The 24990-nt window shown below is 54.0% G+C and overlaps 1 protein-coding gene across 1 annotated transcript in view; it reads left to right on the forward strand.

The window, feature by feature from the left end:
- The window catches only part of TRIO (trio Rho guanine nucleotide exchange factor), a gene marked incomplete at its 5' end in the record, with an annotated part of 242520 nt that overhangs the window by 129130 nt on the left and 88400 nt on the right, over positions 1–24990 (forward strand). Inside the window, 10 exons of the mRNA XM_084233661.1 lie at positions 6092–6261; positions 7044–7218; positions 10588–10783; positions 11442–11608; positions 13353–13472; positions 14276–14467; positions 14866–15015; positions 18074–18188; positions 19072–19187; positions 21253–21375. Of these exons, the coding sequence (XP_084089787.1) occupies positions 6092–6261; positions 7044–7218; positions 10588–10783; positions 11442–11608; positions 13353–13472; positions 14276–14467; positions 14866–15015; positions 18074–18188; positions 19072–19187; positions 21253–21375 (1524 nt within the window). The remainder of the gene's footprint in view (positions 1–6091; positions 6262–7043; positions 7219–10587; positions 10784–11441; positions 11609–13352; positions 13473–14275; positions 14468–14865; positions 15016–18073; positions 18189–19071; positions 19188–21252; positions 21376–24990) is intronic.

Raw genomic sequence — 24990 nt, forward strand, 5'->3', positions numbered from 1 at the left:
GGCACCCATTCCTGGCAAGAGAGAAAAGCGGTCGCGCAGTCTCCTGCGGCATACCCTGTGCACCTTGCACTCGGTTGCAGAAGCTAGTGATAGAGGCGTTGGCCTCCATGTCACCCTGGAGCCCAGATTTGGAGCCATCTGTTCGTTTTTTTTTTTTTTTTTCTCAAAAGAATTCATAAGATGCTTAACCTCTTCTCAGAAGACTTGAAAATTTGACACTGTTATTTTTTAATGTATTTATTTGCTGTTTAATTTTTGAGCGTCTAATTGACATTAGTCAGGGATACATGAATCAAGCAGCATCCCATCTGGCAAGTAAAAAGGGGCTCCCAGATATTTAAATTATTGAGAAGGAATGTTGATTGTCTAACAAAAGTTGGGGTTTATTTTGGGAGAATTTGTTTCCTTGTGCGTTTTATCTTCCACCTCTCACCCTCTGTGCCTTTCACTGTCATTGGAATAGCATTTTCCTCTCATCAGTTCTGATTAGTTCTCCTCTAACAGTTCTTCTTCCCTGTCCTCTCCTTTTTCAGGCATTTCCCCCTGTCCATCCATCCATTCATTCATTCACTCCTTCGCTCATTCATTCCAGGGTGTCTTCCAAGCCAGTTACAGTGTGCAGGGCGGTGGCGACGCAAAAGGGAATGCCAGTGGAGAACCACACAGAACCACTTTTGTGTAGTTTGCCTATTTAGACCTTTTTTCCTCTGGATAGATGCCGAGTTCCCTGAAGTCCCTGAAGGCGCCGGACTCCGTCTCCTTATCTCCGTGTCCCACGAGGTGTCCTGCCTCCCAGACTGAGCAGATGCTGAGTCAGTTTGTGGAATAAACAGTTTCTAGTCATCACTCTGCGTTTTAACACTAGATGGACCTATTTCCAGTTTCAGTGGGAGCGAGAACATAATTATTTTCACCCATTTGTACTCATTCAAGTTCATGCTCAAAATTAGGTCCCGAGTTAATGGATAATTACCTTTGAAATGGGCGGGTTACTTGAGGAGACCAGGTGGTGACCTTGGCCAGATTTGTCTGGAATTGACTCGGTGGCCTCATGTTGCTTCTCCCGCTGGATCCCTGGAGCTGCCGTTTCCCAGGCAAGGCCACTGGCTTGGAATCCGTCCGTCCACCTGCTGGGCTGGTGAAGAGGCCTCTAGGCATTGAACTGGGGCAGGTTTTTGTTTGGGGTGCTGCCTGGTAAAAGAGGAACCTTTCATCTTATTCAGAAGTCAGAAATAAAGACCTCCCACCCACCTGGAGGTTTTTTGGTCACTACATCCCATTCTGGCCTCATTGTCATGCCTAACCACTAAGCAGCAGCCTTTCTGCTTTATGCTAGGGCCAGCGCCCACCCCGCCGGGATGGAGGGGGATCCTGGTGGGCTGGGCTGTGGCCAGAGGAGGGTCAGTTACTAGGCAGCAGGAGCGCCGGGCCAGCTGCCTGTCCAGGGCTCCTGAGTCTCTCCAGCAGGATGGTTGCGCTCACTGCTCTCTGCAGCAGCCTCTGCCGGCAGAGCCAGGCCTCCCATCTCTCTCCGGGAGCTGGGGAACCTTTGAGGCATCTGGATGAGCTGATTCTGGACTGAGGGGTCTTGGCCTCTGAGCAGAGTGGCTGCCCTGATGGAGCCTTATAGGCAGAACCTGTCCAGATGCCCAGCTGCCCAGAGAGGACGTGGCTGTGCAGGGGACAGTGCACGGCACTTCTCCATGAGCCCCACCTGAACATCCGACTCCTCCGGACCCTGCATCTTCTCGGCAGAGCTCTCTACAGTTTGCTTCCCAACTTTCAAGCCTTTTATTTTGGCCTCCTGAGCAGTGTTGTTGTTTTAATATTTATTTTGTAGAAGAACTGGGGTACAGGCCAGAAGTGTGGGAGAGGATTCACCAGAGACAGAGTGGGGAGCACAACAGGTGGATCTACTGAGATACACTGCTGAGGGCAGCAGTGGGACGAGACAGGAGAGGTCAGCTCCCTGGCCGGGGATTGAACTCAGGCCACAGTGGTGGTAGCGCTGAGACTCAACCCTTAGGCCACCAGGGAGGCCCCCTTAGCAGTGTTTTTGCTGATGACGCGTCTACTAAGGTCTCTAAGATAATTTGCTTGTTTCCTTTCTCCACCCACATACACACCTGTGAACATAGCCCCCAGCTTTGTGTTTTTAATTTATTATTTTGAGATGATTATAAATTCCCAGGAAGTTGAACAAAAACAGACAAGGTTGTGATGCTTCACCCAGCCTCCCCTAGATGTGGCAACTTGTGTAACTCCCCGTTGCTTACTCCAGTTGCCCCAGGTCTCCATGAACAAGAGAGTGTGTGTGGGGGGGTGTTCTGTGTGGTTTTTTTCTGTGCACACTTATATAACCACTTTGAGCATACAGAATCGCCCATCACAGCCCATCTTGGAGGGCTGCTGCCTCCCTATACCCGCCCCCAGCCCTACACCCTCTCTCACGCCTGGCAAATACTAATACTGTTATTCAAGAAATGTTACTGGCATAGAACCATGTAACAGGTAACTTTCTGAGACTGGCCTTTTTTTTTTTTTTTTTTCCTTTTAACTAATTCCCTTGAGACCTGGGTGTGTGGTTGTGTGTGTGTGTGGGGGGGGTGGTGATGGGGTGGGGGGGGAGGGGCTTTTTCTTCTTTATTGCTGACTCGTATCTCGTGGTGTGAAACATCGCGTCTGACCACTCACCTGTGCCCGGACCTTGGCGCTCTGTTCTGTTTGGGGCTGTCGCACCCGGGAGAGCTGTGGACGTTTATGCACAGGTGTGGGCGTGAAGTCACATTTCCGTTTCCCTGGCACGAATGCCTGTCACGGCTTGGTGACGCATGTGCTGAAGGAAACCTTCCTGTTTCCCTGCCACTTCACACTTGCATGCTAACACGGTGAGGGGTCTCTCACTTCCAGCGTCATGGAGGTCCAGGATCGCTTTGATTCAGCTTGACAGCGGAGAACTTGAGATCCAGGGCGTAATATTTGAGGAGGTGAGGGTCACTGTTTGCGAGCTGATTTCTACAATATTTTAGCGCTAGTTCCTTAGCTGAACTCTGTGCACTCGTCACTGGACTTAGCTGATAGCAGAACACATGAGCCACTGCATGGCCACCAGCCATTGGCACCTGGTGTTTATTTTATTTTTATTATTTTTTAATTTTTTTAAATGTTTTAATACAAAGATGCGTAAGACCTGAGTTTTTTTTTTTTTTAAAGATTTATTTATTTATCCATACAAGAACCAGGGTGTAGGCCAGATGCACGGGAGGGTGAGAGGATTCACCAGAGACAGAGCGGGGAACAGAACAGGCAGACTGACGAAATTCACTGCTGAGGGGAGCAGCGGGGGACACAGGCGAGGTCTGCCTTGCCATGTGGGACCCTCGCCCACCAGCCAGGATCGAGCTGGCGCTGCAGAGGCTGCGGACAGCTTCACAGCGTGTTGCTCAGCTACCTGTGCCACCTGGGGAGGCCCGGCACCTGGTGTTTAAAAAAAAAAAAAGAAAAAAAAAGTGTTTTATCCCCAGAGGTGGGAAGATCCAAAAATATAGCCCTAGGCTTTTGTTTTCTTTCCGTAAAAATATCATCTGTATTGAAACAAAGCAAGAGTGTAACACACCCCTCCTTTACTCTGCTGAGGGCCCCGGGCGCTTTGCCCTGCGCTGCCTCGGCGTCACGCCACAGAAGGGGCCACGAGGGGTGTGGAACACCTGAGGAGTGCTGCTGCCGCACTCCTGCAGCCCCAGAGGCCGCGGGCAGGAAGGCTGCTTGGAGCTGAGGTGGCCTCGGCCTGTGCACGCCCCCCCATGACGCAGCCACCCAGGCGCAGCGTTTCCTGGGAGCTCTCATCCTTCCATTGTCTGCAGAAGCAGCCCCCTCGTTCATGAAAGTTAGAGAAAGAAAAACCAAACCAAAGCCCAAGAGCATCTTATCCATGATGGACCCTCCTGGATGGGCAGGCCCGGGGCCATATTCGGCACATTGATAATGGGCCTTGCCCGCAGGGACATCCACAGAGGACACGGTGGGCTGCGTCCCGAGCTAGGTGCCGGGGGGCTGCCCGCCCGTGGGCTGGCCTGTGGGTGCAGGATGCTTCATCTCGGGGCCCTGGGACCTGGTCAGCAGCATCAGAGAGGTGAGCCAGCCCCTACAGCCCCTTCTGACATAGGTGTGGCTGAGTGAGCTGAGACAAGCAACCTCTCCTGTAACCTGTTCAACTGAATGAACCCCCAGGATCCCACACACCCTGACTGAAAAATACCTCCTTTGCCCACCCTCCCTAATTTTTAAATTGGCCTGTTCATTCAAAATACTTGTTCTGACAAGAACAACTAAAGAAGTCTTGGCAGGTGAGCTTGGATTGTGCAGACGTTGGTCACAGGGGTCTCTAATTACAGCCACAGCAAGATGCTCTCACTCCCAGGGCCTGAAATGGAGAGCCCGGCTACATCCAGAGAGGCAGGACATGGCGGACAGGCAGGCCCACCTCCCCACCGCAGGGACAGGGAAGCGGTGCCGGCGGCTCTGCCTGCCCAGCCGTGCCCCGTCCAGCTCCGCAGCACAGACCAGCCCGTAGCTGTGTCTAATGGTGCAGTGTGCCAGCGCCCAGGAGTCCCAGCATCCAGTGAAGGGGTGACACTCGCTAAAAACTCTTATACACACTCTGATGCACGTGATAAAAACCGGACAGTGTGCGAGACCCCAAATAACTGCTGAAGAAGCCAGATCCCCAAAATGAAGATTTTTATATAAAATCATATATAAATCTATGTAATTTCCCCCCCCCCCCAGTTTTTTTTAAAGATTAATTGACTTATGCATACCAGAGCTGGGGTACAGGTCAGAGGTGTGGGGGTGAGAGGATTCACCAGAAACAGAGTGGGGAACAGAACAGGCAGATTAACTGAAACACACTGCTGAGGGGAGCAGCAGGCGAGGTCTGCTGCGCCATGTGGGTATCTCCGTGGCCCGCTGGGGATTGAACTCGTGCTGCAGAGGCTGCAGATAGCTTCACTGTGCTGTGCTTAACCTCTTGCGCCACCAGGGAGGCCCTACCCCCAGTTTTTAGACAATGTGCAGGTGTCTCTGGTGGCTGAAAGTGCGCTTTGCTGTGTGGGGAGGGACAGAGGGGGACGGCCTTGGATGTCGGGGCGGTAGAGCCTTCTGCTGTTTTGATAGCAGGATCTTTTCATGGGTGGAAACATGTCACAGTGTAGCCGGTTGTACACTTGAAATCTGCACATGGGGACCATGTCAGTGCATCTCGCAAGAGCTTGGCTGCGAGGGAAGAGCCCCTACAAACACGGTTTATTGTGAAGGTGGCGCTGCCGAGTTGGCTGTGAAGGCCTGCTGGCCGGGCAGTGCCGGGCCCTGCTGGGCCCCACCCTGGGCTCCCCTCCTCCCCGCTGCTGTGGACGTGGTCAGGGGCAGGGGGGCGGTTTCCCTCCCCAGCACACCCCCACCGCTTCCAGGCCAGGACCTGCTCCGCATCGAGAGCTGTCTTGTCAGCTGTGGAGCGGGTGGGCTTCGGGCACGGGGCAGAGAGAGCTCTGCAGCGCCAGCCTCATCCCCCTGCCCCCCAGACCTGAAGCAGCTCCATTGCTCCTGTTCTATCTTGTCTGTACTGCCCCAGCCTGAGGTGACGTTTCTCAAGTTGTGGACGTATTTTTGGGGTACACACCCTGGGTGTCAGGGATCTGGGCCCGGGGTCAGTTATCTTCTGGGCATGCTGGTGAATTGACATGCTTCCTTCTGTCCTGAGGGGTGTGGAGCCCCCACATCTGAGCAGTGGCCCGATAGTTGTGACACCCTTGCAAAAAATAAAGCACAGCTCCCACTGGCTGAGCAGCAGCGGAGCTCGTGACCGTGGCCAGCAACCCTTGGCAGGTGTCCGGCAGTCCACTTGGCCTTTTCTTGGTTCTGCTGCACTTGGACTGAGCCGGGAAGACTGGGGGTGGGGGGGCGGCTCCCCTTCCCTCCTTTGTCCTGTGACGGTCCCCTGCCGCCCTGCCTGCCTGTGTGCTCCGCGGCGCCGGCCCCTTCCCTTTCAGGGCGTGCCAGGCCTGGCGGGGCACTCACTGTGCTCTCCCCCCAGCTCTGGACATGGCTGGAGGAGCTGCAGAAGGAGCTGCTGGACGACGTGTACGCCGAGTCGGTGGAGGCCGTGCAGGACCTCATCAAGCGCTTCGGCCAGCAGCAGCAGACCACCCTGCAGGTGACCGTGAACGTGATCAAGGAGGGCGAGGACCTCATCCAGCAGCTGAGGTGGGTCCCCCAGCACCCCCCTGTCTCCCACCCTGCTTCGTTCTTGAACATCAGCCACCTTCCCCACCCGTGGGTGAGCACAGATGACACCTCCACGCCGAGGACGGTGACTGCTTCCCGCGCTCCTTTTTCCTTCCTCGCACTTTCCTGTAGGCTCTCGGAGCCCCCATTCCAGCTTTGCCTCGTCAGTCCTCCCGGGGTTCGGCTTCCACCCTGTGCCCTCTTCGTAGCCCCGACACATCATGAGCCAGGTTCAGTGAGGCCTCCCCAGATGGGGTCTCTGGCCCGCGTGGGGGACATCCTTCCCCTCATCAGAGTCCAGGCCGGGTCAGGCTAGGCCTGGGGGTTCTGCCTCCATGTTGGGGAGGCTGGAGGCCACCAGGGCCAGGGTGCTGGGGGCAGTTTCTTTCTTTGGGGCACCAGGACGTTTCTGTATGTAGGATCCCCCCGAGGTGCCACTCCAGACAGCGCATCCCCTTGGTCCTGAGGACCCCCTTGGAGGTTGCTGCTGCAAGCGGAGGTTCCCCAGAAATGGCTTAATTAAAATCTGGCTGATCGCGGTTCCACTGTGACTGCTGTTGTTGCTAAATGGGCGTAACTGTTCCGTGTGAGCAGAAAAGTGGCCAAAATCGATGCCAGTGAGGTGGTTTCTGTAGTGACCAGACTCCTCGTCACAGGCAGGGACGTGACCTGACCTCCTGCCCGGCCTCGGCTCGGGAGCTGACCCGGAGGAAGCGGGTGTCGGGTGGGGCGGGTGTGCTGACCCCCGGCTGCGTCTGCAGGGACTCGGCCATCTCCAGCAACAAGACCCCACACAACAGTTCCATCAGCCACATCGAGACGGTGCTGCAGCAGCTGGACGAGGCGCAGGCGCAGATGGAGGAGCTCTTCCAGGAGCGCAAGATCAAGCTGGATCTCTTCCTGCAGCTGCGCATCTTCGAGAGGGATGCCATCGATGTGAGTGCCGCCCGAGCGCTGCCTGCGTCCTCCCCCCGCCCACCCGGCGCCCGGGGTCTCCCCAGCTCGTCCCTGGGTCTGGCTCTCCTCGGAGGCGGAGGTGATAAGGCACTGGCAGGAGAGTGGGGCCAGGCCGAGCCGCTGAGGCCCAGACCCTCCGTGCAGGTTCCCCATCTTGAAGCCCAGGCTCAAGGCATTGGTGCTCCCTCCTCCCTCTCCCTGACCCCTCCCCAAGCCCGCTCCTCCGCCCCTCTCCTCTCTGTCTCTCCCTCACCCCTGTCCCCTGTTCTCCCTCCAACAATGAGAATAAGCTCGCGCCGTGGTTATACCATTTTAGGTGCTAGAAAACCCAGTTTCATTTCCCCCACAGAAATGTTCTCAGATGAGCTGTAATTCTTACCTAGAAATTGACTTTTGTACAAGTGCATATGTGAATAGGACAAAGATTTCTTTTTATTTTCCTTCAACAAAAAGGGTTGGTTCCTAATTTTGTGCCAGGAAAGTTTTCCTTTTTTGAGCCTGATGAAGTGCAGGCAGAAGCCAGGGTAATGGGCGGAGCCGACTGCGTCTGTGAAACGTGACTCGGGAGCCAGCACCCCTCAGCCGGGAGCTCGGCCTCCTGGGGCCCGCAGGCCTCCCACATGGATGCAGGGCCCTAGCCTGGCTCTGTGGGTGGGACAGGCCAGGGTCGGGCGCCTCTCCTGAGGGCTGGTGCGCAGGCTGAAGCCCTGTGGCCATGGGCTGTGGGGGTAGGGGCCTCTCAGGGCCTTTGACCACTTGCCTGAACCTCCATCAGTGCTTCAGAAAAGACCTTCGTGGCTATTCTCCTCCTCCTTGCTGGTTAGTAACAAGTAAGGAGTCAGGTCTGTACCCGCTGCCTGGTGAAGCGTGCTCAGGTGCTCTGAGCCAAGCCTGCCTGTGGCCCCGACTCAGGACAGCCGGCCTCAGCGGATGGGCCCACCAGGAGGCACGGACTGGTGCCCCGGGCCAGGGGTGCAGGCCCCGCCAGCTGCTGTGCCCCCCGTTTGTGGCTTGGCTGGGGTCCCTCGTGAGGTGGCATCTCACCATTCCCGCCTCCAGATAGTCCAACTGGAACCTGCTCTGTTAGTCTAAAAAGAACAGCAGCATCATGGGTCCATGTCCTGTGCCCGTTCCCTTGTGCAGAACAGTCTCAATAATACGGACATTAGGGAGGGAACACTGGACTTTAAAAAGTCCTGAGCACATTTGAAAAAGAAATGGTTTCAAAGTGATCTTTCCAGAGTCAATATTCACAAGTGACTTCCACTTCTTGAGCTTTGTTTCTGCCCCAGATTTCTTGTTTTCGCTTGTGTGGTTACCAGGCTGGCATGCCAGCCTGGGCAGGACCTTTCCTGCTGCTCCTGGGTCGCGGCCAGGGCCAGGCTCCCTTCTGCGCAGCGAGCGGCTCAGATGCTGCGTGTGGGCTCAGCGCCCTGTTATCCGTCCCTTTGGGGTTGGGAGCCTGATGGACCCAGTCTCCTTCTCACCCACACCTAAATAAAATCTTTTCTCCCTCAGTGTCAGAGAACGAACAGACCAAAGATTGGGGAGGAAACTTCCCCATAGAAAATTAAAGTTTAAAGTTAAAATTAAAAATTAAAGTTCTGGTAAATTTTTGTTCCTTTTTGAAAATGTTTCTTCCCAGTAACTTTTGGTTTAGGTCTGACTTGGCACTTACCAAATCTATTACTTCTAAACGAGCATCATTTAATAAATGATACAACACGTTGCGCGCAGAGCACAGTATTAGAAGCAGCCGGGAAGGCTTGTCCAGCTGGCATTTGGGGGACCTCCGTTTTGTGCTAACTCCCACCCCCTCGCTGGGTTCTGTGAACAGTCACTTTCTCAAGTTTTCCTACGGATTTGGTCATTGCTCCCGGGGACACGGTCAGGGCCCATCAGGAGCCAGAGGAAATGTCGCTCCACTGAGGGTTTGCTGTCAGACCCTTTCACAAGGTGGTCTTCCCTCCTTCCTAGGTTTTATAATTTTTAGTCTTCATTTTTAAGACATTTATTATACAGGTTTTCAAGCCTGTGTGGCAATGGCACCAGCTGCCTAATGAACGCTCACACTCCTGACCCCACATTCAGCAAGGGTTTGTTTCCCTTTGCTCCAGCCGCCCCTTCTTGGGTGATTGTTCTGTTCTAGTATTTTAGAGAACATCCTTGTCAGCCTGTCCTTCACCCCTAAAGATGCTCCTGAGACTTTTTTTTTAAGAAAAGATTTATTTATGCACACAAGAGCTGGGGTACAGGCCAGAGATGCAGAGGGTGAGAGGATTCACCAGAGACAGAGCGGGAAACAGAAGAGGCGGATCTACTGAAATCCACTGCTGAGGGGAGCAGCTGGGAGACAGGAGAGGTCTGCTGTGCCATGTGCGTTGCTCCCTGGCTGGGGATCAAACTCGTGCTGCAGAGGCCGCAGATTGCTTCATAGTGCAGAGCTTAACCCCTTGTGCCACCAGGGAGGCCCTTAGAGACTCTTTAAAATATGAGAATGTTCAGCACCTCCTAGCTCAACAGCCATTCCTGACTCCCTCTTCCCACCCAGTTCTGTCCAGCCCCGTCCAGACGCACTTGGGGTCTACACTCGCAGGACAGCCAGTCCCAGTCTTTAACCTAGAACTCTCTCGTCCGCCCTTCTCCTTCCGGCCATGATTTGTTGAGATGACCGTGTCCATCGCCAAAGAAGCCAGGCCCCCGTCTGCTCTGCTCACTGACTCCCTCTGGCTGCCTTGCTCTTTTCCTTCCCCTGGAGCTTCCTATAACCTTAGAAGCGGGCAGTGAGGACCTGGCCAGGCTCAGGTCCCATTTTTGTGCAGGCACATTTTGGCCGCCCGCGGTTTCAGGGGCGCAAGTTGGTCTGTGTCCGGTGGTAGAGCCTGGTCCTCCCCACAGTGAGTGTCCAGAACATTCTCAGGACGACAGATCAGGCACGGGTGGCTGTGGCCTGCAGTTTCATGGAGCATCAGAAATAATTTCTAATTTTCCTATTGTTTAAACATTGTTAGATTTATCTACAAGGAAGAACTTTCCACCCTCATTGTACACTTAGATAATTTTCTCCTTTATTTGACAATGTTTAGAATAAAGATTAGCTCCTTGTTAATTTTGAATAGGAACCAGAGTTTTTCACTTCATTTCTGGATTAGCGGATGTTTATATTTTCAATATATCTTACTCAGCTGTGGCCACTTCAGCTTTTTAATGTTTGGGGGTCCCGACTTGGGCCAGCAGAAGCCCCTCTGGGGGCAGCGTCCTGCTCGCCTCTTCTTTACCGGGCTCGGTGACACGTCTGGAGGACACTGAGGCAGCGAGCCTGGTCCCAAGCAGACGCTCTCCCGCCAGATCATCTCGGACCTGGAGTCCTGGAACGACGAGCTCTCTCAGCAGATGAACGACTTTGACACGGAGGATCTCACCATCGCTGAGCAGCGCCTACAGCACCACGCGGACAAGGCCCTGACCATGAACAACCTGACCTTCGACGTCATCCACCAAGGGCAAGACCTGCTGCAATATGTCAACGAGGTGCAGGCCTCCGGTAAGACGCGCCTGCGCTCGGTGGGCTCTGCCCGACCCCCAGGGTGGGGTGTGCGCCACAGAGCTCGCCACAGAGCTCGCCAGCCCTGGGGCACAGGTCGAGAGAAGCCGCTCTTCCTAAGGAGACGGTTTGCTGTCTATTTTCCCTTACCTGGTCACGTAACGTGAGCACGTTTGGTATTGTAATGTGCCTGTCCGCACCGTCTTAGTGTGTTTGGCCAGCAGATGTCGCTGTGGGCCCACAGAGGGCGTGAGAACCCTGCCGTGTTAGAGACGCACTTAGCAACCACCTGCACACAGATTACTCATTTCACGCAAGTGAAAGGCCTCCTAGGGCATAAGCTGGGGGTACGGAGGATGACAGCACGGCAGACTGAAGTTCCTTCCTTGTAAAGGATGCAGCAGTTTCATCATTGTGGGTGGAGTGACGGGGATGTTGTCTGTGACTAGCAGTGCGTTATATTTGGCTTCTGAGCCCAACTGACATTCTCTGGTCCCCCGCGCTCAAGGGCTGTTGTGGATACTGCTCTGCTGGCCGCACCCTCGGGCTTGGCCCCGGCCAGGCAGGGGTTCGCACAGGCAGAGCGAAAGCAGGCTCCTCTTAGGAGCGCAAGGTTGGCATGCCAGTTGAATTCCAGAGTCTCCGTCAACGTCCGCAGGTGTGGAGCTGCTCTGTGACAGGGACGTCGACATGGCCACTCGGGTCCAGGACTTGCTGGAATTTCTCCACGAGAAACAGCAGGAGCTGGACTTGACCGGGGAGCAGCATCGGAAGCACCTGGAGCAGTGTGTGCAGCTGCGCCACCTGCAGGCCGAAGTGAAGCAGGTACCGGAGGCGGCCCCTGGGGCCCCAGGGGAGGGGCCGCTGATGAGCTTCAGAATGCTGGGGGGGAGGTCTCGGTGAGGGGTAAAGGGAGCTGGTGCTCTGACATGAGTGGGGTGGGTGTGAACCTCGTCTTTCTCACGCAGCGATGTCAGCCAGCGTCCCCTTAGAATATAACAAAAAATAAATGAAAATGCTGTCCTGGTCACTGGGACCTGCAAGCCAGGGAAGCGCGTCCCCGGTCAGGACACACACCTGGTTCAGAACACGCACCTGGCACAGCCACGTCTGCTGTGTGTGCGCTCGGACCTGGACCGGGCTTGTCTTCCTGTCCCTAGTCTCTCACTTGACCCCTGGGTACATTCATTCCCGGGCTCAATAACTATGATTTTTCTGGCAAACGGAATGATCCCAGTCTGGATGGGATCACAGGCTGTGTCTGGCTGGAATGTTCTTGTGATACCAGGCCACCATGCGGCCACATCCCAGACAGCACAGCAAAATAGAAACACAGCATTAGGGAGGGATGTTGCTTTCGGTCCAACGCCCGTGGGATCAGTGCAGACATGTGCTCAGCACGAACACAGTGTTGCTGAGAGCGCAGCCTACGGGGTCCTGCTGGATGCCCTGAGTGGCAGGTGTGGGCTGGCTTGGAGGGTCTGCAGGTGCCCCCCTCGCCCTGAGCAGGTTGGGGTGTGAGTGAGCAGCACTCACCTTCGAGCAGATCAAGGTCTTGCAAAGAGCACCTCCTGTCTCCCATGCAATGAGATCAAGTACAGTGACCTCCCTTTTAAAGACAAATTAATAAAGTATCGCTGTAACTAGACAATACACCTGAGAAATAAAGGAAAAACAATGTATCAGTGGGAATTGCATGTGCCTGTAAGTGGCAGTGCCTAAAAATAGTGGCTTAGAAAGTTGTTTCCCCCCGGGGAGTCGGGGTTGGCAGACTGCTGATGTTCGTCTCAGTTTCCCCGTGGTTCCTAATGGCAGTCGTAGCCCCAGGCGTCACCACCACGCTCCAGGCAGCCGGAAGGGGCGGGCATAAGGAGAGATGCCTGTGTCAGTAATGCCTGCACAGAGGCTTCAGCTTTGAGCTCCATGGCTGGAACTGTGTCACGCCTATACTGACCTGTGCTTGGGCTGAGGGGTGTTTTGTTCTGTTTTAAATTCTCCCCAAATGTTGCGGTTTACATGTGTAAACAAGAAGAGGAAATGGGTATTGAGTAGGGAAGGCTCGGGCTCTGCCACAGGGACCCCCAGAATCACCTTCCACTTCAGAGTGGACTCCTGCTGTTGGTGCAGAGCTGAGGACCCCAGAGTCTACTCCTGAGCCTCGGGGCACACCTGAGTTCACGCCATCTATTGTGGATGTTGAATTGGAAATTATGTCAGCCAGATAAAGTAGCCCTGTTACCGAGCAGTTGGCTGGTTTTGCCTGTTCACCCACAAGAAAAGAACAAAAAATACTGTTCTTGATTACCAGGGGATTCTGGGAGACAGTAGGTTTTCTAATTGTGGTTCTCAAGCCAGTTCAACCTGTGGACTAATAACAACAGTCCTCAGGACCCTCCCCCTTTCCAGCTCCTATTTAAACTGAAAAGAACAGAAGTCATTAAAAAAAAAATGCCACATTATGAGCAAATGCCACTGAAGGAAACAGAGGTGCTGGCGCCTGGCAGACCCCACGCTGGGCCCCAGGGACTGGGAGAGGCCCCCGCTTAGAGGTGCCTGTGTGGTGTTTCAGGTGCTGGGCTGGATCCGCAACGGGGAGTCGATGCTGAATGCGGGGCTGATCACGGCCAGCTCGCTGCAGGAGGCGGAGCAGCTGCAGCGGGAGCACGAGCAGTTCCAACACGCCATCGAGGTGGGTGCGCCAGCCAGGAGCCAGGTTCCCACCGTGGGTCGCTGGGTCCACTTGAGGGTGGGGCTGCACTGACTCTGTGTTCTGTGGGGTCTGTGGCACCTTTTCAGGTGAAATGTCAAATTTTGCCATTTTTAAAATAGCACAGAAAAGACCCCGTGTTTGCAAAGACCCTGATGCCCCAGCCGCTCCCCTGCATAGCGTTCGGGTCCTTCCTGGAGAGGACAGGACCCCTCACCCCCATGGAGTCACCTGGTTGGGGCCCGGCAGGGATTCTGGCTGGATCTGATAGACTCATTTTGAGGGGTGCACCCCCAGAGCATGCGGTTCATTCCTCCTGCGCTTTTCACAAAGCTTGTTTTTCTTTTTTAAGTCAATAGTTCCCGAAAACTTTTCACTCGAGTCCAAAGTTTACGGTAAAAATGAAAATAAAAAGCCTTCACTTTGCCTCCTTTTCTCCCGTGCATTTGCTTCCAGCAACTGTTGTAAGAAATAGCAATAGAAATAATAAACTCGGAACATTCCAAGAGCTTGTTTAGAGTACCGGTTGTTAGGGTTTTCCTGGTGTTTCTCTAGCTGAGAACCCCACTGCTGAGGCCCTTCTGGAAGGCATTTCATCCTTCATTAGGTAATTTAAATACAGGCACAGTTGCTAGGCATGAAAACTTTCCTTGCTAAGCTGCTGTGCTCTCAGAAGGTCCCGCCAGCTGAGGTGGCCTCTGTAAATGCAGGCCGGGCCGAAGCTGCAGCGCCTCTGGGCCCTCCCGCGGGTCTTGTGACACGCCCTCCCTCTGCTTCCCCCACAGAAGACCCACCAGAGCGCCCTGCAGGTGCAGCAGAAGGCGGAGGCCATGCTGCAGGCCAGCCACTACGACATGGACACTATCCGGGACTGCGCCGAGAAGGTGGCCTCGCACTGGCAGCAGCTCATGCTCAAGATGGAGGACCGCCTCAAGCTGGTGAACGCATCCGTGGCCTTCTACAAGACCTCGGAGCAGGTGGGCAGGCCGGCCCCGCGCCGCCGGCCTCTGCATTAAGCTTAGCTTCCTTGCATGACTCAGGCCCCACGAACTTGCCCATCCGTCACCCCCAGACCTGTCCAAAGGCAGCTTTCCCCAGCCCAGGCTCTCTCGGCTTCTCTTTGGTGTAAAGACTGGTAACCCGGAGATCTGCTGAGAACCACCCTCCCCTCTTTTAAGCACATGATCTGAAGGAGCTCAGAGGGAGACAGGAAACGGCTTTTATTTCGTTCCTGTTCCGAGAGGCCTCTACCCTGGCCCCGTGGCCTTTGTCTTCAGGTCGGCCCGGGAGCTCTGGGGGGCCCTTGTCTTTGGCCGCCCCCACCCCCGTAGCCGGGCTCAGGGGCCCGTGTCTGAGTCGAGACTCTTGCTCACAGGTCTGCAGCGTCCTGGAGAGCCTGGAGCAGGAGTACAAGCGGGAAGAGGACTGGTGTGGGGGGGCGGACAAACTGGGCCCCAATTCCGAGACGGATCACGTCACCCCCATGATCAGCAAGCACCTGGAACAGAAGGAGGCCTTCCTGAAGGTAGGAGCCACGCTCGGGTGCTGGCGCCTCACACAGCAGTGGGCCCGGCCTAGGCTGGGGGCCAGGAGCAGACTCACCCGTGGCCTGGTGGGGCCACGTCTCCCAGGACCCTGCGCCCGGAGCTCTTGCTCTGTCACCGGGGGAAGGTGGCGTGAGCGTTGAGTTAGTCAAGCAAAGGAAACCTTAAAATCTTGCTCATTTGTGCTTTGCATTGTCCCGCAATGTCCCCGAGAAAGGGCAGACATCTGTGTGGAATAAAGGGGGAACGGAAGCCCCAGCACCAGGTGATTCAGGACCGAGAGGGATCTGGTGGCTTCAGCATGCCTCTGGCCCGCAGCGCTCTCCTCTGGAAGCCGCCGTCTCGGGTGGAGTCAGGCCCGCAGCGGACGGCGCACACGGAGCGGGTGTAGACAGAGCCGAAGCCCCCTGTGGCTTAGTGCTCCGGCAGGAAGGGCCAGGCTGGACGTCTGAAGAGCTCTGAAGGAGGAATTCCACGAGACAGCTTTAGAACATATCCTAGTCATTCCTCAGTCCCCAGTGTCCTTTGGAACAATTTGAATCTTTAACAAGTGCTCAAAGCAAGCGTGTAGAGGCCTGGGCCGTCCAGGGCTTCCCGGGCTGCATCTTGGACCCTCAGGGACCTTCTGAGCTTAGGCTTATTGACAGGCAAACCTGCTGGACGTGGGTGTGCTGTCTAGTTTCCATTGTTGCTTTGTTAGGGCTGGTTTTCCCTCATTGGTGCCGAGACCTGACACCATTTCCTGCATTTTAATACTTTTGCTCGTTTCTGAAGGTGATGGTCAGTCCTGACAGAGAGTTGTTGTGTGATCTGGGGAAAAAATTGTAACTCTTTGGAGATGCTCTTAGCAGACTTATTTTGAGCATCCACCACGGAGGTTTTCTTGAGCAAATCTGAGTGAGAAACACTGGCTTCCCCAGAGTCTGTCTCTGAAATCCGGCTGGTAAAACAAAACCGAATGCCGGTGAATTAATGTAATCAAGAAAGACATAGGTCAAATTAGAAAACAGTGATAATTACAGGCCTGTCCGATTCCTTCCTTCAGCTGCATTCAGTGGTGTTTGTAGGCTGTATGTCTTTAACATTTTATCTTGGGCCTTTAACGATAAAGGCAGAAGTAGACAGAATGGATAAGGAGCCCACCTGTGCTGCTCCTGCGCTTCCGTGATAACCCACACAGGTGTACGCCCACCTCACCGGGCTGTTTCCAGTCTAGAGAGTACGTCACTTTATTTGTAAATACTTTGCTCTGTGTCTAAACAGTTAATTCTACGTTATCTGAAGCATAACCCCAATACCGTAACCAGGTCTTACTATTAACATTAACTCTTACTTTATCTGAAATCCAGTGTGTTCAGATTTCTCTGACTAGCCCATAAATATTGATAAGTTTTTCATTGAAATCCCAGTAAGGCCCACACTGGTTTGACTGGTAAATCACTTGTAATCGAAACCTACCCTCCCTCCACTACCACTTACTTACTGAACACAGGATTCATCCTCACTGGATTCCACACCCCCACCACCCCCCCGCCCCGGGACTTTGCTAACGGCATCCTATGGAGCATAGTGACCCCATCCCAGGTCTCTCAAGTCCCGTTAGACTGAGTGGTCGATCCCGTTCGGGTTTGAGAGTGTGTGTGGACACACGTGCTGCACATCTGCTGGACGGGCTGCGTGTGTCCCTTCACCACGCCAGGCAGGAGGCGAGTCAGTCTGCATCGCTGCTGCTCTGTGATGTGAGGCTGCATCGGGGCTTCAAGCCGGGTCAGCCTTGCCCTCTCCCGTCAGCCTTGCGCCCACTGGCTTTGGTAGCCAGTGGCGATGGTTTCATTAGGAACTGTAAAATGGTGCGTTCTGCCTTTCCTCTGCCTTGATTAGCTCAAGTTTCTCCTCCTCGGCTCTTTGCTTCCTCTAAAGTGAATTTTGTCCACAAAAGGCCAAGTAAAGGCTTCCTTCTTTCCCTTGGTTTACCAGTCTAGCGGGATAAAAACAGCTCGTTATCAGAATAATGAGCTGTTGCCCTAGCGATCTCTGCATACAGCCAGTTTGGCTTTTTACTGTTGTCATGGATTTTAATATATTTGGTGTGTTTCAGTCGCTTACAGTCACCTGTGCTTTCATGTCGAGCTGGGGCAGTATCGGGAGCCCCACACACAGCCTGGCTGTTTGGTCTGACAGCTTATTTCAGACTAATCCGTAGAGTCTCGTGATGTCCTTTTCTCTTTGTCCAAAAAAAAAAAAAGAAAAGCAAGTGTCTGAGCTCCATCTCCTGAAAAGACTGGAAACAGTGACCAATCCCCTGGTTGGGTGTATCCGGTGCCGGATTGGGGTCTCTAAATACCACTGACCGCGAGGAGGAGACAGCCCGGATCCAGGACAGGAAATGTGCAAGATATTTCCAATTTTAATATAATCAAAGATTTTTATCCTTTATTTATACCCTTTTGCTCTTACTGAAAATGCCTGTTTTTTTTTTAAACTGCATTAATGAGGTTACTTATTCAGCATGTACCAGTGAGCTGTTACCACAATAACACCACATAGTAGAACACGATGGCTCAACCAGGGCCTGGCACTGGACCGCAGGCCAGTCTGGCCCCGCCGCCCCTCCACTCCCTCACCCCAACACTGCTCTGACCCACAGCAGGGGCACAGGAGCACCTGACTTAAGAGCAGAAAGTGTCTCCTGTCTGCCCCTTTCAGAAACCCAGCATGCCGGCCTGGGGCTCTGGCTCCTGGGCTGCGTCAGGTGTGGGCCAGGGGATGTGGTTACTCCAGGCCCAGCCATGGAGGGGGCTCAGCCCCTTCCTCTCTGACTGCAGGCCCTTGGCCACCCCCCGGCCCTGGCCCACAGGCCTCTGCCCAGGGCAGCTCCCAGCATGGCTGCCAGCATCTGCAGAATAGGATGTAACCTGTGTACTGTCCACACCGCGCTGGGCCAGAGGCGCCAGTGTCAGGTGACCACGTTGGTGGACCTTCGTGGCTTGAAACACGTTTGTAGGCGTCGAGTGAACCACGTGGCGCTGTTGTTCGCAGGCCTGCACGCTCGCGAGGAGAAACGCCGATGTCTTCCTCAAGTACCTGCACAGGAACAGCGTGAACATGCCGGGCATGGTGACCCACATCAAGGCCCCGGAGCAGCAAGTGAAAAGTGAGTGCCGCTGCCGGCGTGACGCATTGGGACGGCCGGTGCTGGGCGTGTGTGTGTGCGCGCGCGCGCCTGTCTGTGTACACCCTGCACGCCTGAGAACGGAGCTCCCGGTTCAGAGATGCGCCAGGGCCCTTCCCCTCCCGCCTCCCACAGCGCTGGGCCCCGGCACCTGCTCCCCTTCCCAGTCTGCCCTCCCAGGACAAGCAGGACGGCCTTGCCCCTGGGTGTTGGCGGCTGTGCTTTCAGCGCCGCGAGCTTCTGGCTCCTTTCTGTTCGTGTTTTTTCTGTTGACTCGCAAGCAAACGAGGTCACAGTGCCACTTTTCTGAAGAGTGTTCCCCTTTGCACTTGTGACTGTTCTCAGCACGGTGACCGTCCAGTTACGACATTTTCAATTTTGACGTCAGCCGGTGTTTGGCCTTTCCGGCTTCGTGCTTCTCGGCTTTGTTCCTTGCGTCGCCTGCGAGTTTATAGTCTTGGTTTAATTTTCCTAAAAGCGTTCTTTTCTGTTAGTGCTCCGTTTTGCACACATTCTGGACCTCTCCACTAAACTCTCTCAGGCAGGTTTTAATGTTTTGAACAAAACGTCCAAGATGAAGGCTTCCCAGCTGTGGTCAGAGTGGCCCGCGCGGGGTGCAGCCGCTCCTCCCTTCAGGAGCCTGAGGCTGGAGGCCGCGTTGCTGGCGAGCTCAGCCCCCAGACAGTGACTTGGGGTCAGAGCAGCGCGTGGTCTGCTGCCAGCCCAGGGCGCTGGGCGTGCGGGCAGGTGCCCGGGTAACATTCACCCTTGCAAAGGTGTTTCCTCAAACCGTCCTTAACACAGACATCTAGGGAGTGCGGGGCTCCCAGTCACCAGCACCCACGCGGTCTCTGTCTCCCCCCAGACATCTTGAACGAGCTCTTCCAGCGGGAGAACAGGGTGTTGCACTACTGGACCATGCGGAAGCGGCGGCTCGACCAGTGCCAGCAGTATGTGGTCTTCGAGCGAAGCGCCAAGCAGGTGAGCCACCACCAGCCCTGACCACCGCCACCCCCGGCCCCACCACCCAGCAGGCCCCAGCCACCTGGCCAATGGGCAGGGACACCCCAGCATGGGGGAAAACCATTTTTTTAAAAAAGATTTATTTATTTATACATGCAAGAACTGGGGTGCAGGACAGAGGTGCAGGGCAGGGAGACTGTGAGAGGATTCACCAGAGACAGAGCGGAGAGCAGAACAGGTGGATCTACTGAAATCCACTGCTGAGGGGAACAGCGGGGAGACAGGAGAGGTCTGCTGCGCCATGTGGGTCCGTTCCCTGCCCAGAGATTGAACTCGTGCTGCAGTGGCTGGCAGTAGCTTGACAGCGCTGTGTCTTTAACCCCTGCACCACCAGGGAGTCCTGGGAAAACCATTTTCTAATCATCAAAACAGTTTCACTTTCAACTGGCAGTTTGTTGTGCAAAGGAACCCCCCCCCCCTTTCCTAGCTCGTTAGATGTGTCACCGAGTGACTTGGGGGCTGGCAAGTACACCCCTCAGCTTTCCTCCTCTGCCCCCCATGCCATGTTAGCCATGACTCAAAACCCCTGAGGATTTGGGGTCCACACTTTATCAATAACTGCGGTGGGTGTGTGTTTATATTTTTTTGTGTGTGTGTGTGTTTATATTTTCAAGATGGAATTTTGTTCCTTAGATAAATTGAGCTAAAATTAACTCAGGTGTGACGTTATTTCTAATAATTCAGTAGAGTCAAAAAATATCATGCATTTGACGAAAGCAGAGACGTCAAGACTGTCTTTTTGAAGTGTCCCCCACCTGAAGTAGTGGGGTGTGGTGTTTTTGCCCTGCGGTTAGTCGGGGCAGGTCAGTCTAGAGCAGACCCCTGACCTCTGACCTGGACACTGGCGTTCTTGTCCTTGCTGTTCAGCCCTGGCAGCAGCATAAGAACCTGTGAGCCGTTTGTCCAGAAGTCAGAGGCCAGGGCCACGCGGGAGGGAGGGCGTCCTCCATGCCACTGAGCACAGGGTCGTTTCTGGGCCTCAGTCCTTGGTGACCTCGGCAGACCTGGCCCTCTGAACCCAGCTGTCCACCTATTATCCCCCTGTCACAGCGTGGCCTCACTGCACCTCCAATCCAAGGTGACGGTGTCACAGCGTCCAGGGTGACCGCACGGATGGACAGACCAGGGCCTCTGAGCCCATGGACAGCTTCCTGCCTCGACAGTGTCAGGCAAACGTCGTTTCCCAGATGGGCCGGCCGTGCGCGGGCCGACCGGAGCCAGTCCTGGCCAGGGCTGGTGGGATGGGGTCTGGGCCGTGGTTTCCGTTTCAGTTTTCCTCCCAAACATCACAAATGCTGTGAAACATCTAGTAGGCAGTGACTTTTCTGTGCCAAGATCAGCAAATCACAGCTCTGCAATTACAAGAGGCAAATGTAAAAGCTCCCTTTTATGCTTTCTTAGCATTTCTATTAGCTTTGCTTTCTTAGGTGTCTCTGATTAAACAGGAATGATTTCACTCCAGATACAGGGAAATGGAAGAAAAAATGGGCTTCCATTTAAAAATATAAAAGAATATACCAATTAAAGTGGGTCATTGTGCTGCCATCTGCATCTCTCTGGTGCCCACCTGTCCAGGTGCGGTCACCCCTGGCCCCCCCCTCAGGTGTGGCTCCTTCTGTCCTGCAACAGGAGGGTTCAGCCACTCCCCGCCGGCCTCTGCTCAGGGACAGATTGCTGCGCAACGCTCATGGGACTTCTGCTGGTCCCCCCCAAAGCCGGTAGTCACACCTGGGCACACTGGACATAGAAGAGGCAGGAACACCTAACACTGGACATCTGCAAGCTGGGATTCATGTCTGCTTCCGTTGTCTTGTTTAGTTAAACCATCCAGTTCCTACGGTCGTAGTTATGCTCCATACAGCTTTCTCATATGTCAATTAAAAAAACTGGATGATGCTGATTCCAGAAGCCGGGCTCTGGCGGGGGCACGCGCAGCCCTGGCTGGTGCTCACAGGCCGGACACCGAGGGCTGTGGGCTGCTGCGCCGTCGCCCGGTGGTGAGTGCTCCCTCCCTCCCCTTCAGGCTTTAGAGTGGATCCATGACAACGGGGAGTTCTACCTGTCCACGCACACCTCCACGGGGTCGAGCATACAGCACACCCAGGAGCTCCTGAAAGAGCACGAGGAGTTCCAGATCACCGCCAAGGTAGGGTCGGCTCCCGGCGCCCTCCACGTCCCACTAGAGCGGGTCTCGGCCAGCGCAGCTCTCAGAAACATCAACTGACAAGCAGCTCCCACGCTGGAGGGCGGGACCCAGGGACCCTTCCGTGGGTCATGGGAGCCGGGGACCGTCCGTGGTTTGCCGAGGCCCTTTCTGCCTTTCCTGCTTGCTTGCCCCGGGGTGGACATCCGCCCACTTGCTTTACCTGTCCCCTTTATTTCTCTGATTCCTGCAAATTCCTCCCATTTCCTTCCCTCCCCCACCCCTTGTCCCTTCCTTTCATCATTTTCCCTTTTTCTTTTCCAAAATATTTTCTGAGCACTTGCCCTGTTTTATGAAACACTGTTTGGTGGTACCAGCTTGGTGAGTGTCATTCGGGGCGTCTTCCCCGAATGGTCAGTGGCATGGCCCAGGGGCCTCACGCGCACCCCGTCCTCGGGCCGTGTCCCGGCTGGCTGTCCCTGTGAGAGTCTATAAGCTGGAGGCATATTCATGCTTTCCTCCCCAAGTCAGAATAGACATCTTCATGGCGTACACAGAGTATTGGTGAGGAAAGAGGAATTTTTAGCACGCGGAAAATGGTCCACATGGTGGTATTTCCCCGAAGGGCCCAGCTGCAGAGGGCACTCACCTCAAAACAGTTGCGAGACGTGGAAAGTCTTTGTTTTACAAAGTTTTGGACTATACATTCTTTGTAATGATTCCAGGAGTGGCTCGGTTCTTGACAATGAATGTGAGATTTTGGGAAAAGCTGAAAATTAATTCAAATTTAAGAGAAGAAAATAGTGGTCAAGCTGGATAATATATTTGATTAAAAAGAATCAAAGTAAAAAGAGTGATTTTCCTGTGTGGCCCTGAACCTGGCTTTGAAAACATATCAAAGGGGAATTTTTAAATCATTCAGAATGACAACGGCCACTTTGTGTTCTGTTTGTTTGTACCTTTTTTTATGTTTCCTGTAACAATTTCTGGCTCCTCCTGCTGTTCTTCACCGCCCTCTGCTCTGCACTCTCCACCCCCACCCCCGGCTCCGAGTTTCTTTCCTTCCTTTCACCCTGGGGTGCCTGGCCTGGGAACCCATGGTCTCCATCCTGGGGGAGCGTAGCCTTGTGGGGTGCAGACAGACCGCCCGTTGTGGGGTTCAGCAGAGACCTGGCTCTTCCCCGGGCACCATGAGCGTTTGGGGGAGGGAGGGGCTCGGGCAAGCTGCACCCAGAGGGGCCGTGAGCACTGGGCGGAGGGCACCCCGCGGTGAGGAGAGCTGACTTGTCCTGCCTCCACAGGTAAGGAGTGTCTTGTCCTTCCTGTAGACGCAGCGGCGCTTCTGCTGTGAGGGTCTCATTTCTGTTCATAGTGGATAATACATGGTTTATGCGCACTCTGTGATCTGTGTTTATTTCTTTGAATGTCCTTTGATGATGTCTACAGATGGGGCTATTCAAATACTCATAATACTTACATAACTTTAAAACCCAGATCTGTGTCTGTGACCACCTCCACAGGTAACAGTAGAATGAGGTTGAAAACCCTTGCAATTTTTCCTTTTAAAGAACATAGGAATTTCTTTTTATTGTGTTAAGTAGCCCTCTGGGGAAAAATTAAGTTGGATATCTAGATAAATGCCCAAAGATGTCAATGTCCACAGTGGAAACCCAAACAGGATAGAAGAAGTAACAGGACGCAAAACACATCAAGGAAAACATGCTATAGTCACCTACATAAACAAAAAAGTAGTGTTTTCCAAGGGATGGCCCACCATAACCAAAGACCGATAAAAAAGGGCCAATAAAAAAGACACGTTTGCCACTCACCTTGCAGAGGGCTGGTTTCCCAATGGTAAAGAGCTTTTGCAAATCACTAACAAGCAAAGAAAGAAAATGGACTAGACATTAAAAGATGGCTCACAGCACAGGAATTAGAAATGACTCTTAAACATACAAGATTACCAGTTTTACTTAAAATAAGGACAGTATCTGTAAAGACTCTACTGGGTTCCATTTTCACCCAGGAGATTAGCAAAGATCAGAAAGCTTGACAGCCTGTGTTGTCAAGGCTTCCCCACAAGGGTGTGAGTCGGGGGGCGGGGGGACCTGCAGCACCTCCTCAGCATCACAACGCACCTGCTGTCTCCCCCAAAGCCCCGTGTCGGGCCAGCAGTGCCAGGACACACAGCTATTTTTTGCACTGCTGTTTGTGGTAGGAAAAGACAGGCAGAACATGAAGGTCTGTCAGTGGGAACATGTTAACTGACAGGAACACCCTCCAGCGAACTATTAACGAGGCTCCGAATACAAACAAGGAGCAGCCTGTGCTCTGCTAGGGATGGCGCGGAGGCTGCGCCGGCACAGCCGAGGCTGTTGTGTGCTGGCAAGTCGGGAGCTTGGCCTTCTTATGTCGTCGGCTGGTCCTGAGGCCTGTGCTCCCCCATCCACAGAGTTGTTGCGCTGCTTGGCACACCTCTGCCTTTTGGCACCCTCACGCGAGTGTATTTCCACGCAACAGAAAGGTCCTAAAATATATATAGTGTTGAGGCTTCGCTGACTCTTTGCAGTAAACCACTTTCATGGAGTCAGCATTAGAGATTTTTGTCCCAGAGATACTAATGTGCCTTGAGTTCTGTTTTCATATATTTGACAAGTACGCGTCGCTGCCTGTTAAGAGTAACAGCCACGCCCATTAAAGTCACAGGTGTGTACACGCTGGCGAAAGGAACCTAATGTTATTTACTTTCTCTATAAATATTTGGTGCCCTGGACACACGGAAGGTGCGGGAAGGGTGAAACAAATGCCCCTGGAGGTGTGTCCTCACTGGAGCAGGATGGGCAGTGACAGGATTGGCAGGCGAGGGCCCGTTGGAAGGTGGTGCTCCCCGGGGAAGGACAGGGTGGGGGGGCAGGCAGAAGGCGGTCAGGCCCATGAGAAGGAGCCTTTGTTTGAGGAAAGCCTTGAGGGAGATGGCCAGGGGACTAGCTTTCCAGGCCAGGGTCCTGACTCAGACAGGCAGGGACCTAAAGGCAAGCACGTGCTTTGGGGGTTTGTTCCCTGGAGTCTGGGCGACTCTCAGCGCTCCAGGTTGCCTGAGTGAATTGTGGTTCCCAAAACTTCTGTCGCACAAAGATACTTTGTCAAGGTTTTGCATGCTGGCCTTCCTCTGGGGGATTTTTAAAGCCACTTTCCTGAGCTCTGTTAGCCATACAATTTTCTAGGGAAAGGTTAAGTGAGAAAGGCGAATTCCATAGCAGAAGAGTGGCCTGTGATGCTTTCGTTGCCAGCGGGATGTCGAAGGAGACCTGGAGTAGCTGGAGCTGATGAAGGGTCAGGTGGAAGTCAGAGTAGAGGGAGGTCACCGCCATCCGCCTCACACCCCGTTACTTCATGGTTACCCGTACTTTATAAAAAGTCAGAATTAATGACAGATCTTTTCTACATATATATAAGTGAAATCATTTATTCGAGAGTCCTAAACAGGCAACATTTATGACTTGACTTTAAAAGTTAAGAAGCGCGTTCGCTCCCCGTCCGCCGACGGCTCCAGGCAGCCCCTGCCTGCTCTTCCTGCGTCCTGTGCTCCTTGTGGTTCCTGGCTCGCGGCTGCGTTGC

The sequence above is a fragment of the Talpa europaea genome, assembly GCF_964194135.1.
Source record: "Talpa europaea genome assembly, chromosome: 5".
Classification (NCBI taxonomy): Eukaryota; Metazoa; Chordata; class Mammalia; order Eulipotyphla; family Talpidae; genus Talpa; species Talpa europaea.